The 19,970-nt window shown below is 38.0% G+C and overlaps 2 protein-coding genes across 2 annotated transcripts; one reads left to right on the plus strand and one right to left on the minus strand.

Moving 5' to 3' along the window:
• The first annotated feature begins 14,603 nt into the window (after positions 1-14,603).
• Positions 14,604-17,119, plus strand: LOC132040701 (putative pentatricopeptide repeat-containing protein At3g47840). Its single transcript, XM_059431362.1, is given in 2 exon segments — positions 14,604-15,405; positions 15,407-17,119. Coding segments are annotated over 2 exon segments (2,115 nt in total). The 5' UTR covers positions 14,604-14,833; the 3' UTR covers positions 16,950-17,119.
• A 1,735-nt stretch (positions 17,120-18,854) lies between these two features.
• Positions 18,855-19,660, minus strand: LOC132047659 (uncharacterized). The gene is made up of 2 exons (XM_059438671.1): positions 19,384-19,660; positions 18,855-19,279 (listed from the first exon to the last, which is right to left on the minus strand). Exons 1-2 carry the CDS (start codon positions 19,658-19,660, stop codon positions 18,855-18,857), a joined length of 702 nt encoding a protein of 233 aa, XP_059294654.1.
• Positions 19,661-19,970: the final 310 nt, after the last annotated feature.

Raw genomic sequence — 19,970 nt, forward strand, 5'->3', positions numbered from 1 at the left:
AGTAAGCCTCGGGAACATTTAAGACTTGTCGGATCATCAGAGTTAAGTTTCGGCGAAAGTTTGACAAAGTGTCACATTATGGCGCAATATGTGGCGCAACATGCGAGCAGCAAAGCACGCTTTGCAGAGACGCAGTTGCGCAGCAAAGTGTGATAGTGAATTTTGGTGATGTTGCGAGGCCTGCGACACAACATGCGGCTAGCAAAGCGCGCTTTGCGACCTCGCAACTTCGCAGCATGTTGTGTCGGTCCAGAATTTTTTGGACCACTATAAATAGACCAAATTCGACCCTAAATCATTATTTCACCATTTTTGGACCTACAAACCTCTAGAAACTCTCTCAACAAGTCTTCTTATGACCTAAGTCCAAAAATCAAGGGCAAACCAGGTGATTTTAAGATGAAGAATTCCATGATCATCATTAGATTGTTTTTCCTCTTGTGGTGTTGAATTTGGAAAATTCTTGGAGGTGAAGGAATTTCGAATTTAGAGTGATCCTTGTGATTGAAGGTAAGATTATCGCTCCATCTTCATGTTTATAGTGTTATTTGGCGTTTACATAACTTATGGGAAGGAGAAATTGTGAAAGTAAGGTTTAAGTTGTGCTAGAACTTGTTCTTAGCTATGCTTGAGTATGAATTGTTCTAGACTTGGTATGGTTGTGATGTTGTTGGGTTGGTTTGTGAAAATAAAATTATAATATGAAGTGGTTGGATTGTTAAGTGAGTTGTGAAGATGAAAAGGGAACTAGTGAAGGATTGATGGTACCGAAACATGTATAAGATTGAGGAAAACAAGTTACATGAATCTTATGCACATAAAACGTTCGACAAAATGTCTAAATGAGCTCTCTTATAAGTTATGAACCCATTGTTGATATGGATACTTCGTTTACTGTAGATAATAATTCGTAAGGCGTACGAGGACTCGTGGGATCCGTGTACTAAGGAGACAAGGTATGTAAGGCTACCTTTTTTCTTTCAAAGGTATGAATCCTATGTTATAGTCACATATATACTATCCATATTATTCTTGTTCCTAGAAGATCTAGAGAACCTTAACTCTCAAAACTCTTATAATATAACTGAGCCTACCATGAAATTCTTAACAGTATTTATGACAGTTGGTCTCATCTTATATGGTTATTCCCTTAAAGCAAGGCAAGATAGTGATGATGATTTTCATTCTAGAAAGGCTAAAGCTAAAAGTTCTCAATGATTCCATGATATTATTGAGCTTGTCACATGTTTACTAATTTTATTCTTTATTGATGATCTCATCTTATGTTACTTGTTCCTTCGAGGTGAGATATAGCGAAGGTGATTTGTCCATAACATTAATCGGAGGTTACCGACCTTATGTCACTCGATAGAGTTGTGGCTTTTACTTGGGCTCTCATTCATGCTTTATGTTATGTATATGTAAGATTACACCAGGCCTAGTTGTCCGGGCAAACACCACTACGGTAGGCGTAGTGGGCGGCTTATGATGATGATTACATTGGATCTAGTTGGCCGGGCAGTCACCACTAGTGGGAGGGGTGAGATGATTACCCCGACGCGGGCTAATGATGATATATGACTCAGGCGGTTTATTTATGTATGTATATGATGTGCATTAAAAGGTAAAAGTTAGCATGTATGATTCCGCCTTAAGAGGCAATCAGTTACCGGTTATCTCTTTATGTTTTCTTTATTTCCTTATTACATTATTATACATGCCTTACATACTCAGTACATTGTTCGTACTGATGTCCTTTCTTTCGTGAACGCTGCGTTCATGCTCGCAGTAGAGATAAGGAGCCGGTCCAAATACCTAGGAGCTTTATTAGTAGATATACAAGAGCACTCCACTACTCCGGAGTTACAGCTTATTGGTACATATTTGGGTCATGGCGGGGTCCTGTCCCGTCCTTATAATTTTCAGTACTCTAGTTAGAGGCTCGTAGACATATGTCTTATGGTCTCTTTAGTGTATGTTGTGTATACCGTTATGTAGCCTCATGGACTTGTATATATATATATATATATATATATATATATATATATATATATATATTGTTTTGAGGAGAAATTGGAGATCATTTCATAATAAATTTTGCTTTGAGAATTGTATTTATTCAGATTGAATATGCGAGATCACAAATGGAGGAGTGGTGCTCGGTAGGCTAGCTCCGGATACCCGTCATGGCCCTCTAGTTGGGTCGTGACAGATATGGAGGTCATACTAAGGATACGCATGCATATGATTACATGGAGTAAGCTTGTTTGACCTCGCCTAGCAAGAACCTTGGTGAGCCAAGTCAGTTGGTAGCATCCCGGGCTTGTCTCTCTCCTTATCCGCGCAAGAAACCGTACGTGCTATATATGGGAGCGCCGCGTGCATACTTAGTGAGGCCAAAGGTGAGGGACAGGGCGAGGATGATTTTCTTGCCTCGTCTACTATCCTCGCCTCATGAGGATGCTAGCGAGCCAAGGCAATAAGGCACCATCCGCGCTTCGTCTTCAACATCAGGTCTTGCCAAGCACGGATCCAGACGCGCCAGGACTCGTATAAATACAACACTTAGCTTCTAAAAATCAATTTCTCTCATTCTCCAAGCCCTAGAATGACGTGCCATTCCCCCAAACCATATCCTACGTTAAGGTAAACCATTTCCACACGATTCCATGCAGTTCTAACGTAGTACTCATGATTCCTATATATATATCACTATATATATATATATATATATATATATATATATATATATATTCAAGGTTCAAGGTGCAATTTTTGGAGATTTTCTTCAAAGTTTTGATTCTTATCACAACACTACAAATAAAAAAAAATAAAAAAAAAAGGTAATTTGTGGAGGTTGAAAATTGTACTTCACAGAGGTTTTAGCCTCCATTAGATGCTAGCGGAGCTTAAAACCTCAACAAATTGCAACTTTCAACCTCCACAAATTATGCATTTTTTTTTGTAGTGCAAGTCTTGGAGGTATGTAGGGTTTCTATCTAGGCATGAGGACATCGTTGTTCTTCCCCATGCCACGTTCTTCCATGATTATACAAAAATTTACCAAAAACTAGGGTTCTAGACATGTTTACGATAACCCTAAGTTACAAGTATCATGTTATACCATGTTTGTATTATTATTCATCATTGCTTTCTTGATATTTCATTTTTGGTTATTGAGAATCTGTCTGTAGTCTATGGAAACCCATACGTTGCATTCCATGTGCTCTTAAATGCAAGATATGAACTTTTATGTTTATTTTCATGAACTTCTACATGTTTCCATGTTTTCATATAAATTATATTATGTATTTATCTTCATGTTGTAATACAAGCAAGAATCACGTTTTCAATCATGTTTATATAGTTCACGGGCTACCAAGCCAACTATACCTATTTTTATGTTCATGTTATTTGAGAGTTGCACGGATTACCGAGAAGGCTCAGATAGCCTGAAACTATGTATGCCAACGTAGGATAAGGATCGCTCCGCCCTGTTAGGACGATACTTTCATATTTACAAAAATGGTTGTTGAATCCATTCATGTTCATGTTCATGTTCTTGTACCCCAAGCAACGCGCCACATGATCATTCGCATTGTGTTTCAGAGATCTGACACCACGTTCTAACGTGTGGTTGCATTTCCGGTTGGGGTAAGGCTCTCACACTTAAAATGATTTACTCATGTTATATGCATACTCATGTCAGATACTCATGTTCATGTTCAACTTATAGTTTCAGTTTCAGTTCAATTATTTCATGTGTCATGAATTGTTTAATGGCCAACACATGGCAAGACAATTTGGAAAAACCGACGTCCCTTTTATTTGCCCGAAGGTTACACCCCGTATCTTGAACTAAGTTTAGACTCATAGCATTAGAGTTTTAGCGGAAAAAGCAAGGTTTGAACGTTTTGCGAAAATGGTTGATACGCCTACTTCGGGCAGCAATAACTCCTTGATCAGTTTGAAATTTGGGAAAGTACCCTTAATGAAAGTTACAGTATGTAGAAATACCTTTCTAACGATATAAGGACCAAGCCAATGAGAGATCGGATCAAGGAGATATGATCATCTCAATATGGCTAATAGTAAAGCACTTGAAATCCTATAGAATCGGCTAAGTTTTCGATACGTCTGACTTCCAGTCAAATTTCGTGCAAATCCGTTGGGAATTTTAGGAACCTTCCTCAATGAAAGTTGTATATCTTTGAAATAGCTTTCCAACGGTAGGTCGCCCAGCCCAAACAGAGTTACGTACAAGAAGTTATGCCCATTTTACCGAACACTGTACAAAATCGACACCCGTCGCTTCTCGGCGCGTGAGGGTGGAGAGAGCGCGCGATGGCCCCGCTCACGGAGAGATCGCGCAACTCTGAGTTTTTAGCTTCAGAATGTTGCGCGATGCACCCGCATCGCGGAACCATCGCGAAACAGGTCAGTTTCGGTCAAAAGGTCGGGTTTACGCGTTTTAAGTTATATTTAAGGTTTGAGGTTTATTTCCCCAGCACCCCATTCACGAAAGATTACCCTAAAGTCAAGAAGAACAAGTCCCAAGCCTCAAGAACCCTACAAGGTAAGTTTTATCATGATTTTAGGTTGAATTCAAGTCCCTAATCTCTTTCTAACTTGAGTAAACCCATCTCAAGGTTCAAGAATTCAAGATTTTTAGAAATCCTCTTCAAAGCTCAAGTCTTTAATTCAAGTTTTGGAGCGATTAAGGTATGTAGAACTTCCATCCACATGTGGGAATCTCTACGTTCTTCCCCATGCTCCGTTTCATGATATTCATGAAGTACAAACCCTAGGCATTAAACCCAACATATTGGTAGCCCATAGTTATGTATTGATGTACATGAATTTTGTATCTATATTCGTCATTGTATTCCTAATCTTCCATTATGGTTATTAGGAACCCTAGCTTAATCCATGAATCATGAATTCTTCCTCATGCATTCACATTATGTTCATATGAAAATTTATGATTTTATGTAGCAAGTCACATGCATGTTTTCAAGACAATTACTTATATAATTATGAACTATTGTTATTACTCATGAATCAAGAACATGTTTGCAAGACTACGACAAGTTATCTTATGAAACCATGTTACAAGTTATTTCGTGAAATCATGATTACAAGTTATTTACAAGTTATTTCATGAAAATCATGGGCTTCTTAGCCAACTATATCATGTTCATGTTTTGGGATTGCTTAGTTAACCGAGAAGGCTCAGATAGCCTGAAACTACGTTGCCACCGTAGGATAAGGGTTGTCAGCAAGTAGGCAACACCTTCATTATGCAGTTTGGATCCTTACATGCTATTATTACTTAAATCTCATATCCCCCGGGAAAGGTGCGAGTGTTCTCCCGGGTAGGCGCAAGTACCGCATCATGTTGTCGGTTACACTATAGCATTCCCACGTTACAAGAAGTTTTATATACATGTATTTTCATTGAATTACTGTTTTCGAGCTTTACTCACGTTTCATGCTCATGTTACGTTTCATGCTCATGTTCAAGTTACATTCGGTTTCACCATGTTCTATACCTATGTTGTGCCATGTTCTTCATTTCAACAGGTTTTACATACTAGTACTATTCACCGTGTACTAACATTCCTTTTGCCCGGAGACCTGCACTTCATGGTGCAGATACCGATTTTCAGGAGCATACACCCGTGCAGTAGGATCACCTTAGTTATCAGCTTATTGGTGAGCCCCACTTCTCTCGGGGTTCAACATGGAGTCTATATTTAGTATGCGATTATGGTAGTCCGGGGCCATGTCCCGGTAGTCGGTAGTCGACATGTTTTAGAGGTTTCATAGACAGATATTAGTTCACGTAGTCGGTTATGCTTTCATGTTTGCGACTATTATGTTTTCATGAATTTTCATGCTATGAGATAATTTCAAGACTTTATTCCGCAAATTATATTTTCATGATTTATTTAAATAGCATCATATAGATATATTGTTTTGATGCCCATGTTGACAAGCAAGCGTGAGGTTCGCTCGGACACATGCAAGCAAGGCCCGAGTGCCGTGTTACGCCCAGGCCATGGTTCGGGGCGTGACAAAGCTTGGTATCAAAGCCTAGGTTCAAGAGTCTTTAGGGAGTCTATGAAACCGTGTCCAGTGGGGTCACTTTTATATGTGTGAGGGCCCCATACATATAAACGATTGACCACCAAGACATTCGGATTTGTCTCATTTCTTTCTACTCTAGATCGTGCCATGAAGCTTAGAGCAATAAGTAACTTCTCTTCCTCTCGAATTACGTACGTTTCGAATGCACGGAGATGAATGGTAATTCAAGGTCTAAGTAAGGATGTTTACCCATAGGGGGTACAATTGTTCAATATTTACTGGTAACGAATGAGACTTCAAGTGCTATTGAAAGTGGAATACAATGTAAGTTGCTCGAGAAGGGGTGTTGTGGAATGAATGGTAAGTTGAATGATAATGATGTTCTTGAGAAAGGAGAATAGAATACAACAGGGAGAGGATATCCGAGAAATTAGAAAAGGAGCTAAGTCAACAGGAAAAAGGTAAATCATGGAGGATCTCAGGAAGGTGGAGGCAGACAGTATTCTACCGGAGGTCATCAGGACCCACTCCATCTGCAGTTAAAGATTGAAAGGGAAAATAAACAGGAAAGTGTAACAGGTACAGTTTGAGTTGGACATATGAGGTAAGTTCATCATTTTTTTATCTTGTTGTTAAAATTGGGAGCCATGTGTGATATGATATGATATGATATATATATGTATATATATGGCCTTGTGAGGCATTGTTGGTATTTCTGCGTGCGGGTTTGGGATAGTAAGAAATACGAGAGAAACTCGCAAAATTTTCCTAGAAATAGAAGGAGAATGAGATATAAGTTCGTAATATGTCTGGAAAAGCCATGTCAACAATAATGATAAGATTTGACTAAGTTACGAGTACGGCTGACTTTGAGAAATATGATTTGATTTCCTATTCAGATGAACACCTTAAGTGGGTGACAGTTCGGATACATTCAAATGTGTGTTAGAAACGAAGGGCTTAAGTTAAGTTCAGTATAGAGTGATTAGTGGAAGAAGAAATCAGCAAAAGCAAAGAGAGCAAACTACGGAAGAACGAAATTTTAAGAGTTGTCAAAAAAAAAAAAAAAAAAAAAAAAAAGGGGGGGGGGGGGGTTGCCTTAAGATTTACAATGTGAGCAGAGTAAAGTCCTTAAGATGGAGTATGCCAGTTATGAATACAGTAGCAACCCGTTCATGTAAGTAAATTTAGTTCTTCCCCATGAGAAATTGCTCAGATGGGAGTCGAAAGATTCATCAATGTTGTAGAGTACAAAGGAATTACAGAAGATAAGAAATGTTAACTGGATCCCATCAAAAGAGAAGAATTTGTAAGTATAAGATGTTAGCCTTGGTCTAAGGGGGAGATGCATAAATCGCCAGTAAGTCCAATTGAGATAATTGAAGACCCGAAGGGTTAGTATGAGATATGAAGAACCTCAGTTCAGTTAGGTTGGCATAATGAGATAGTCTCCATAAGGGAATATGCCTCATCTTGGAGAAAACTAGCAAACAGTAGAATGATCGTCGAACGGATCGTGTAAAGTTCAACTACTATCGATTAGGCGATCACAGAAAAGCTATAAGATCATGCCCAGTTATGTGTCAAAAGGGTAGTGCCATTGCACAAGACTCTAATCTTTAAGGTGCTAGTCATAGACTTAGCACACAACAAAGACTATGAGTATTTTAGGAAGTACAGCTCATGATTTAGGCAGACAAGAGAACTATGGAGAAAGAAGTTCACCGCTTATCCAAGCTAGGAATTCGATTTTCAGACTCCGAAGTGGGTGGAGTTGTTGCCCAGAACATGGCTTATTCCTCCTTAGTCATCAAAGTTAGAGAGAAGCAGTTTGGTGATTCCTACTTGCTGCAAATGAAAGAGGGGATTCACGAACAGAAAGCCTTAGCTTTTGAACAAGAGGGAGATAATGGTACCTTGAGATACCGAGGCAGATTATGCGTTCCAGATGTAGATGGCTCAGAGAGCTAATTATGTCAGAAGCTCACCATTCTAGGTCTACCTCGTTCAGCTAGGAGGCATGATTTAATTTGGGTGATTGTGGACAAACTTACGACTTCTTGCCAGTTAGGACCACAAATTGAACAGAAGATTATGCCAAGTCATATGTTAATGAAATTGCCATACCATATGGGACCCTAGTGTCTATTATTTCAGATTATGGTGCTCAGTTCACAGCGAACTTCTGAAAATCCTTTCAGAAAGGATTGGGTACAGAGGTGAACCTTAGTACAGCTTTTCATCCTCAGACAAATGGTCAGACAGATACGTTATTCAGATCTCATGTTATAATATTCATGTTAGTTCAATACTCAGATATCAGTTCAGTACTCACGTATTCATGCCGATTCGGTATTCGGCTAATCCAAAACATTCGGTTAGCCCAGTATTCAGTCATCCCAGTCCTCAGTCAGTTCAGTAGACATTCAGTTTAGTAGCTCCGCAGTTTAGTAATCTTGTATTCATTCAGTTCAGTAACCATGTGTCCGTGAGTTCAATGGTAATTGGGATGACCACCTGCCTCTTATTGAGTTTACTTACAAAAAAAAAAAAAAGATTTCCATGCTAGTGTTGGTATGGCACCATTTGAAAGCCCTTTTTGAGCAAAGGTGCAGGTCACCGATTGGTTAGTTTGAAGTTGGTGAAGTAGAATTGTTAGGACTAGATTTAGTTTATCAGGCTATGGAGTAGGTCAAGTTAATTCGAGAGCGCTTGAACTTAGAGTCGCCAGAAGTCTTACATGGATGTGAGGCAAAGGGACTTAAAATTTTCAGTTGATGATTGGGTGTTCCTTAAAGTCTCACCCATGAAGGGTGTTATGAGATTTGGCAAGAAAGGGAAGCTAAGTCCCAGATATCTTGGACCTTACGAAATTCTACGAAAGGTTGGTCTAGTAGCTTATGAACTTGAGTTGCCACAAGATTTGGGTTGCTCGTACACCCAATGTTTTATTTATCCATGATGAGGAAGTGGGTAGAGACCCATCGTTGGTTGTTCTGCTAATACTATAACAATTAAGGATGGCCTCACCTATGAGGAGATCCCCGTAGCCATTCTTGACCGTCAAGTTCGCAAGTTGAGAACTAAGGAAGTAGCCTCGTTGAAAGTCCCGGAGGAGTCGAAAGTTGAGGAATCTACATGGGAAGCCGAGAAGGATATGAAATCCATGTACCCGCACTTGTTTCAGCCCGCAGAAGAGATTTATGATGAAACACCAAGATTTTGAGGTATGTAAGCTTTCTTTTCATGCTTTTGGCCGTGTGTGGCCAATTTATAGTGCTATTGTGATGTAGCCCTGTGAGACGATGATATTATGGGCAGTTGTGACAGGTTGGTAGTTCCATATTACAGGGAAAACTTTAGCGAAATTTTGTAAAATCCCGAATGTTTAACATTCGAGGACGAATGCCCCAAAAAAAGGGAGAGAATGTTACACCTTGGAAATTTCCCCGTTAGCGTACCGCGAATAGACCCACAAAGGGTATGACGTATACGACATGTTAACGAGTAAGAAGTAATATTTAATGATTCTAAACGAGATTTCAAAGACATTTGAGGTAGGAGACGAAAGTTGTTAAGGAAAGCAAGGTATATGTTGTGTGTCGGGAAAGAATTACAAGTATCGAATTAATAATGGCTTAATGACATTTTGGAGAAGAGTTATAATATCCCTTATGTATTCATGCCTCACGTTTCACGTTCAAGTTCATGTATTCGCTATTCATGTCTCATGTTTCGGCACTGACGTTTTCATGAAACTATGTCATGTCAGTTTCCATAGCCCATGCCATGTTATGTCTCATGTTCCATGCTCATGTCAGCTATCCAGTGCCCATGTTAATGTCTCAGTAGTCACATTTCCATGTAACCATGTCATGTTAGTTCAGTCTCCATGTTTCATGTCATGTTTCCTTCACGTTCATATAGTCAAGCCATGTCCAGCCATACTCTTAACCATGACCCATCATTCGAGGACGAATGATCCCAAGGGGGAGATATTGTAATACTCTGCATCTTGGAACTAAGTTTAGACTCATAGCATTAGAGTTTTAGCGGAAAAACTGAAGGTTTGAACGTTTTGCGAAAATGGTTGATACGCCTACTTCGGGCAAAGAATAACTCCTTGATCGCTTGAAATTTGGGAAAGTACCCTTAATGAAAGTTACGTATGTAGAAATACCTTTCTAACGATATAAGGACCAAGCCAATCGAGAGATCGGATCAAGGAGATATGATCATCTCAATATGGCTAATAGTAAAGCACTTGAAATCCTATAGAATCGGCTAAGTTTTCGATACGTCTGACTTCCAGTCAAATTTCGTGCAAATCCGTTGGGAATTTGAGGAACCTTCCTCAATGAAAATTGTAGATCTTTGAAATAGCTTTCCAACGGTAGGTCGCCCAGCCCAAACAGAGTTACTTACAAGAAGTTATGCCCATTTTACCGAACACTGTACAAAATCGACACCCGTCGCTTCTCGGGGCGCGTGAGGGTGCGTGAGAGCGCGCGATGGCCCCGCTTCGCGGAGAGATCGCGAAACTCTGAGTTTTTAGCTTCAGAATGTTGCGCGATGCACCCGCATCGCGGAACCATCGCGAAACAGGTCAGTTTCGGGTCAAAAGGTCGGGTTTACGCGTTTTAAGTTATATTTAAGGTTTGGGGTTTATTTCCCCAGCACCCCATTCACGAAAGATTACCCTAAAGTCAAGAAGAACAAGTCCCAAGCCTCAAGAATCCTACAAGGTAAGTTTTATCATGATTTTAGGTTGAATTCAAGTCCCTAATCTCTTTCTAACTTGAGTAAACCCATCTCAAGGTTCAAGAATTCAAGATTTTTAGAAATCCTCTTCAAAGCTCAAGTCTTTAATTCAAGTTTTGGAGCGATTAAGGTATGTAGAACTTCCATCCACATGTGGGAATCTCTACGTTCTTCCCCATGCTCCGTTTCATGATATTCATGAAGTACAAACCCTAGGGCATTAAACCCAACATATTGGTAGCCCATAGTTATGTATTGATGTACATGAATTTGGTATCTATATTCGTCATTGTATTCCTAATCTTCCATTATGGTTATTAGGAACCCTAGCTTAATCCATGAATCATGAATTCTTCCTCATGCATTCACATTATGTTCATATGAAAATTTATGATTTTTATGTAGCAAGTCACATGCATGTTTTCAAGACAATTACTTATATAATTATGAACTATTGTTATTACTCATGAATCAAGAACATGTTTGCAAGACTACGACAAGTTATCTTATGAAACCATGTTACAAGTTATTTCGTGAAATCATGATTACAAGTTATTTACAAGTTATTTCATGAAAATCATGGGCTTCTTAGCCAACTATATCATGTTCATGTTTTGGGATTGCTTAGTTAACCGAGAAGGCTCGATATACTTTGAAACTACGTTGCCACCGTAGGATAAGGGTTGTCGGCAATAGCAACACCTTCATTATGCGGTTGGACCCTTACATGCTATTATTACCTAAATCTCATATCCCCTGGCAAGGTGTGAGTGTTCTCCTGGTAGGGCGCAAGTACCGATCATGTTGTCGGTTACACTATAGCATTCCCCACGTTACAAGAAGTTTTATATACATGTATTTTCATTGAATTACGTTTTCGAACTTTACTCACGTTTCATGCTCATGTTACGTTTCATGCTCATGTTCAAGTTACATTCGGTTTCGCTTCATGTTCTATACCTATGTTGTGCCATGTTCTTCATTTCGGCCAGGTTTTACATACTAGTACTATTCACCATGTACTAACGTCCCTTTTTTCTTGGCTCGCACTTCACTGCGTATACCGATTTTCGTGAGCATACACACACGCAAAGAGGATCACTTCGATTATCGGCTTATTGGTGAGCCCCACTCCTCTCTCGGGGTTCAACATGGAGTCTATATTTAGTATGTGATTATGGTAGTCCGGGGCCATGTCCCGGTAGTCGTAGTCGACATGTTTTAGAGGTTTCATAGACGATATTAGTTCACGAAGTCGGTTATGCTTTCATGTTTACAAAATATTATGTTTCATGAATTTTCATGCTATGAGATAATTTCAAGACTTTATTCCGCAAATTATATTTTCATGATTTATTTAAATAGCATCATATAGATATATTGTTTTGATGCCCATGTTGACAAGCAAGCCATGAGGTTCGCTCGGACACATGCAAGCAAGGCCCGAGTGCCGTGTTACGCCCAGGCCATGGTTCGGGGCGTGACACCTGCATTTCACGATGCAGGTGTTGATTTACAGGACGACGGATCTGCTCCTTAGGACATCACTCGCATCAGCTTTCGGTGAGCCTCATCTCATTCGAGGTCTAGACATTATTTATATTTCATGTTAGTTTCTTTGTTAAGTAAGTAGGGGCCTTGTCCCGTAAATGATTTAGCGCTTTAGATTCATGTTCAGAGGTTTCATAGACTAGACTAGTCAGTTATGTTATGTCAGATGCTGCAGAGTTGTATTGCCATTTTGGCTTATTATTATCATTTTTATTCAGACTATTTCCACATCATGTTTTTAAACAAGTATTATTATTATTATTATTATTATTATTATTGTTGTTGTTGTTGTTGTTGTTGTTGTTGTTGTTGTTGTTGTTATTATTATTGTTGTTGTTGTTGTTATCATTATTATTATTATTATTATTGTTGTTATTATTATTATTATTATTATTATTATTATTGTTGTTGTTGTTGTTGTTGTTGTTGTTGTTGTTGTTGTTGTTGTTGTTGTTGTTGTGATCATCATCATCATCATCATCATCATGAGATTCCATGTATTCCGCATCACCAAGCCCCATATTTATCAAGAAAGTCATGTGGTTCGCTTAGTTACATGCACCAATGCATGGAGTGTCGTGTTACGCCTAGGCCATGGTTCGGGGCTTGACACCCTGGGTATGAAAAAATTCTTGGTAGGGAGCGCTTCCCACCAAACAGGGCCCTACGCGGCGCGAATCCAAATATAGTCGGACTCCAATGCGAGTACCAGACACCAGGTGGGAAACACACAAAAAAAAAAAAAAAAAAAACAAAAAACAAAAAACAAAACAAAACGACAACTCTAGATATAATCCCACAATACTTTTATTCCCCTTATCTCATTTTTAACTTTCGAGATTCAAATTATGTAAACTTTGACTAGTATTTATAAATGTGCTTTTTCATTGTATTAACATTAGAAAAATTGCAATTTATAGTATTTTTTATGTAGTTTTTTAATTTTGTTTTAATTTTAAAATATTAATTTAATCTTGTCCAATTTAATTTTAAAAATTAGTTACATTGATTATTGAAAACCAAAAAGTGTTACATAAGTTGGGACGAAGAGAGTAACAGTCAACGTATCAAAACAATCAAACACATAGTTAGTTTTGATATTGAGTTAGGCCATAAAAGTAACGAATGTAGCCTTTTCGAATAACTCCTATTTGAATTAATTTTTTATTAAGCGAAAAGGAAAAGAAGAATCTTTAAAAATAAATAAAACGAAAAAGTCCTTTGTTTAGTCTTTAAGCAAAAATTGACTTAGTAGGCATTTGTCCGTATAACCCAAATAATTTTCACTTTATTTGGAATTTTTGAAGCTCAGGCCGAAGATGAAATTATATTTTGTTATAGTTTTTATAAAGAATATTTGGTTGTTTGAAAGTACTGAAAGTGAAAAAAAAGTGAAAACAGAGTTTTAGGTGTTTTTGGATTTCAAATACAATTTCAAGTTGTATTTAGAATTTTCATGAAATGCTGATTTTCAAATAAAGTTAATAAAATTTCCAGGAAAAGTGAATACTCACTCTGTCCTAATTTATACACAGTTCGAATTTCAAGAGTTAAACCTATTAATTTTGACTGTGTATTTGGACAAAAGATCTTTAAGTTTTTTGTTATAAAAGTTACATATTTGAAAACCACGTAAAAAGTACTTCATCGGTTTCATAATAAGTGATTTTTTTAGTTTATGCACACTCCTAAAAAATTAAAAGCGTTTTTACTAATTTATCTCTAATCAAATTTTATCACTTTCTATGAGTAGGTGATTAAAACTTTAGCCAGACGAACATTTATGGAGCGGGTGTCATTAAAACTTCAACTAAAACACTTGACGGAGCATCAGACTTCAATGGTCTTTTGGAGTACCCACAACTCAAAAAATGAACTTTTAGAACAAAATATTGCGTAAATAACAGGGTATTATTCCTTTTGACATAAATTATTGTCCTTACTGTGTCTAAATGCATAGAAAAAGAAAAGGTATTTAATAATTTTTTATTATGTAAATAAGGATAATTTTGAAAGAATAAGATTAATTTTTTCTTAAAATCAGCACCACATATTTGGAAAAAGAATGAAAAAGCTATAACACCATTTATTTAGAAACGAAAGGGAATATTATAAGTCATAATAATTGATAACTCAAAATATTTAAAAGACATATGAAAAAAATTATGTTAGCTTATTTGAAATTTTGAAATTCAAAAAGTGTTACATAAATTGAGATGAAGATAGTAATTCTCATGACCAAAAGCGTCCTTAATTAATACAGTTATTAGAGAGAACGTTCGAAATATACGTAAAGAAAGTTGTGGCACTACGTCACAATTCAGTCACTAATATTTTATTTACAGTTTCGCTAAGCTGTCATTAAACCATAGCAAGATCTGTGAACAGTGGGTAATGTATGTAGAGTTATTATAGCTAGTTCTGAAGTGGTATGATATCAATCAGGCTTTGTCTCAGAAGATTATATTCAACTTCAAAATTTACCTATGCTAAATGGGGAGACTTTTTGGCTTTGGAGAAAAGAAACTATCATTTAATGCAAGAACCCCATGACTTTCCATTGCAAAACATGCTTGAAATCAACTCCCAATTAAAGGAGTTAGTGAAAAAAGGTCAGTTAGAAAATGCACGCCAGATGTTTGATAAAATGACTCAAAGGGATGAGGTAACATGGACCAACATGATTTCCGGTTATGTTAATGCTTCTAGTTCATCACAAGCATTGTCTTTATTCTTAGAAATGCGGCGTGATCCTATTGTTAAAATGGACCCTTTTGCTCTTAGCCTTGCAGTGAAGGCATGTGGGATTAGTATGAATTTGAATTGTGGTGAGTTATTACACGGGTATTCGATAAAATCTGATTTAGTTGGTTCTGTTTTTGTGGGCAGTTCACTTGTTGATATGTACATGAAAGCTGGTAATGTGTTGGAGGGTTGTAGAGTTTTTGATGAAATGCCTCTTAGGAATGTAGTTTCTTGGACTGCTGTTATAACGGGGCTTGTTCGCTGGTTATAATGAGGAAGGGTTGGTTTATTTTTCTGAAATGTGGAGAGATGGCGTAGAATGTGATTCGTATGCTTATGCTATTGTGTTAAAAGCGTGTGCTGATATTGGGTGTTTGAATTACGGGAGGGAAATGCATACTAGGATAGTGAAGAAGGGGTTGGATATGAGCTCTTATGTGGCTAATAGTCTTGCTACAATGTACAATAAATGCGGGAAACTAAATTATGGTGTGTTCTTGTTTGGAAGAATGAGGTTGCCAGATGTTGTTTCGTGGACTACGTTAATCACGACATATGTTCAAAGTGGTCAAGACCGATATGCGATACAAGCATTCTTGAGAATGAAAGAATCGAGTGTGTCTCCTAATGAGTATACGTTTGCAGCAGTTGTTGCTGCTTGTGCAAATCTTTCAAGACTAGACTGGGGTGCACAACTGCATGCAAATGTTTTACGTGTAGGTTTTCTTGATTCTCTGTCAGTGTCAAATTCAATTGTCACAATGTACTCCAAATGTGGACAGTTGGATTCGGCCTCACTTATATTTCATGAAATGAGTAGAAGAGACATTGTTTCTTGGAGTACTATTATTGCTGGGTATGCTCAGGGTGGTTGTGGTGAGGAAGCTTTCGAGCTGTTATCATGGATGAGAAAGGAAGGACCAAAGCCAACGGAATTTGCTCTTGCTAGTGTACTTAGTGCATGCGGTAGTATGGCAATCCTTGACCAGGGCAAGCAACTTCATGCTCATGTTCGTATCATTGGAATAGATCATACGCCTTTAGTACTGAGTGCTTTGATCAACATGTATTCAAAATGTGGAAGCATTCCAGAAGCCTCAAGGATATTTAATTCAGCACGAAATAATGACATTGTATCATGGACAGCCATGATTAATGGGTATGCTGAACATGGATACAGCCAAGATGCTATAAGTTTATTTGAAAACATTCCTTATGCTGGTCTAAGACCAGATTCTGTGACCTTCATTGGTGTTCTAAGCGCTTGTAGTCATGCCGGACTTGTTGATCTAGGTTTTCACTATTTTAGATTGATGAAAGAGGAGTACAAAATTAGTTTGTCAAAGGAACATTATGGTTGTATGATTGATCTACTCTGTCGTGCTGGACGAATAACGGACGCTGAGAACATGATCAAGAGTATGCCATTTGAAAAGGATGATGTTGTTTGGTCAACCTTGCTTAGAGGCTGCAGGTTACATGGTGACGCTGAATGTGGAAGGCGTGCGGCTGAGCAAATTCTTAAACTTGCTCCAAATTGTGCTGTAACTCACACTACTCTGTCAAACATTTATGCATCAAAGGGGAAGTGGGGTGAAGTAGCAGAACTGAGGAAGTTGATGAGATTGAAAGGTGTCATGAAGGAGCCTGGATGGTCTTGGATTAAAGTCAAGGATCAAGTCTCTGCATTTGTTGCTGGGGATAAAAAACATCCACAGAATGAAGATATTTATGATATTTTGGACCTGATATCTTCAAAAACAGAATTTTCTTTTCAGAACATTGCTTCTATGTTAGAGTAGCCAAAGCTTAAGACGTCGATTAAAGTTTCTTCAAGTGTGAGTATCCTTTGGAGAAAAAGGGTAGAGACTAATTTTTTGATACTATAATCATGATTATCATCATTGATAATCATGATAGCAATGTCCTTACAGCTAAAAGTGGTTTGATTAAAATGACCTCTTGCTTATTACCACAAGTAGCTTTGTTTCTTTGTTTCCATCTTTTCCCAAATAGTTTGGCCATTTCCTTTTGAAATGATCTTGATGTGCTCTTTTGTAGCGCTGGTCCATTTATGGTGCTGTCGGGAGATATTTTGATTCTGAGTTTGCAAATAGTGCTGTCATGAGATATTTTGATTCTGAGTTTGCAAAGAGCAATTTAAGTGGTAAAGGTGGTGTAGAGCAATGCTATGGGTTTGTGTTTAGTGTACATATGAAAATATTGCAGCAGCGGATGTGTCAAATAAATTGAGGATGCCAAGCAGAGTGCCTTCATTAACCAGAGTTGCTTGTGTACTTGCCCTGGAATCTCTGAATCAACGTCTGAGTTGATTCAGTAGGGAATGCAGCTAGCTGAGGCATCCTGCAAAACATGTGGAACATGACTTTTAGCTGAAGGGGTAGGATCCATATACGGTAGCATGCTTAGCACTGCTGGGGAAGGTGCATTGCTGGGGAAGGTGCTCTGGAATGCTGCAACAAAGGAAAGGTGCTCTGGAATGCTGTTCAAATGGGGGTATGAAGGTGGTGAGCTAGAGCTGAATTGGAACTCTTACTAGAAACCAGATGAGTACCTAGCTTATTATACTGGTGGAGATAGATTTCAGTTGCTCTCTCTACATACTGGTTGTTCCTTGTTACTTGTTTCTTAATCTATTGCTCTCTCTACATACTGATTGTTCCTTGTTACTTGTTACTTGTTTCTTATTGTTCTGCACTCCGGATAAAGCAATATGGAAAACTGAGAGACGAAAATCAGTCCTACTTACCCTTTTATTCATACGAATTCAGACTGTTCTGAGGGAGAAAAGGACAATTTCATGTCTCTGAAACATGATTTGCTCTGTTAGTTTTATTCAAAACTCAGCTACAACCTTGTTGTGAAGGCATAATGCACATCAACTGTTCTTCCTACACTCACAATAAGCTCTTGCTCTTCATAGCAAAGTCTGCAGACTGTTTTTCGAAGACTCAAAAGAAGATCGGAATTAACAGATTTAAAGTTTCTTAATTTCATCAATTAAAAATATACTATATCATGACTAATTCAATCACAAAAAAGGAATTACTACATGAGATTCTATGTTGGCAACGCAAGAGATAATACGTAATTATAACGGAGCTTATACATAGCTTTGAGATCAAACAGCAACTTGATCCAGAGTTTATTGCTATCAAAAAATAGAATAATACGAGTACAGAAGCAAGGACACGTGTTACAGCTTGTTTGGATGGTTGTTACCTATTGGATTGTATTGTTTGCTTAAATGCAGTGTTTATTTTGATTATTCCATTTTGGTTATCGGTCAGTGGTGGAGGAGGGAAATTAGTCGTTATGTAATCAAAATAATTTTTTGTATAATTTTGTATAACAGTGTAAAAGTGTTACCTCATTTTTTTCACTCATTTTGTCTTTGCTATTAATCCGATTTTATCTCTCACCATACCTTTTATATACACTTTTATACAAGGTTGATATATTGTCCCTGCTTTTCTTATAGGTTTATCTTCAAATTAAATATAGTTAATGTGAATGCCATTATATATGAACAGGATTGTACATTATAAAATTATCCAACATTGTATTCATCCAAATAATACAGTACAATACAATACAGTATAATACAATACATTATGAAACAATATGTAACAACCATTCAAACAGAGTGCAAGTGTACGTATCCTTTTACATAACAAATATTACCCTTATGTCAAACTCATGGCAGGCCACAAAGTGATTCCAGGCGCTGGCAACTGTGGTCGAATAACAGGAACCAGCTTCACAATAGAGAATGCTTCGTTAAGACGTGCAGAACGACTCATGAACTGAGATACCTTCTTCTTGTCATTCACACTTACTTTCAGCTCCAATTTCTTCGTCTTTCTCTTCATCTTATACAACAACCTACTACCCAAAATAACAAAACCCATAGCAACAGCAGCAGCTACAGAGAATGTCCACACAGGACCAACTCTTAAACCCCAATACTTAAAAAGTTCTATTGGCACCTTCCACCACACTATGCTCATTTTCTTCTTTTCACCTTCAACATTTCCATTTTCCTTCTTTTCTGAACCATCTTGTAAATGACTATTTTGTCCCTCATCAAAGTCCCCAAATTTCACACTATCTGACCCAAATTCTCCATTTTCACTTTTGTCTCTTCGATTCCTTCATGTTCACCGGTTTTTCGTGTTTGGGACCGATCACTGCCGGAATCCGACCAGAATTCACCGTAATTCTTCGTGATAAACTGGTTTTCCGAACCAGGATCAATCCAACTAGGATTATCCGATTCTTCAGAGCTCTCTTCACTTCCACTGAAGTTAGTCATATACCTGTTCTGAGAGTCTATAGAGAAGTAATTGGGTTGAATCATACCGCCTGTTTCTGATCCAACTTCATCCAGACCGTTCGTGGCTGAACCGGATGGAATTACGGGTTCGGAGTGGGAAGTCGGGTTGGAGTGAAGCAACTCCCAATCTTGGAACTCGGGTGACTCAACATCCATGGCGATGATCAAATCCCTCAATTAGGAAAGGAAAGATACAAAGAGAGAGAGAGAGAGAAGGGATAGGGAGATACGAAAAGGGAAAGTGGAGGGTTTTGAATAGAATCAGCTTCCTTTGGATTGCGGACACGTCACCTCTTCTCTCTAGTACCTTAGTCCCCTCGGGTGCCCATGTTATTAGTTTATTTTTTCCCCCTCAAGTATTCGGTATTCGAATTGAAGCACGATTAAATTTGAATTCGCGCAAAGATAAAGTTTATTTATGGGAAAAACGCTTCCTATCAAGAAATTTTCACACCTAAAACTCGAA

This window comes from Lycium ferocissimum, chromosome 2, assembly GCF_029784015.1.
Source record: "Lycium ferocissimum isolate CSIRO_LF1 chromosome 2, AGI_CSIRO_Lferr_CH_V1, whole genome shotgun sequence".
NCBI lineage: Eukaryota > Viridiplantae > Streptophyta > Magnoliopsida > Solanales > Solanaceae > Lycium > Lycium ferocissimum.

Bases quoted from the DNA above. Each gene is read 5' to 3' on its own strand.
- LOC132047659 (XM_059438671.1), bottom strand. From the start codon at position 19,660: ATGGATGTTGAGTCACCCGAGTTCCAAGATTGGGAGTTGCTTCACTCC. The intron at 19,280-19,383 runs GTGAATTCTGGT...AATTTGGGTCAG, and splicing joins GTTTATCACGAAGAATTACG to ATAGTGTGAAATTTGGGGAC.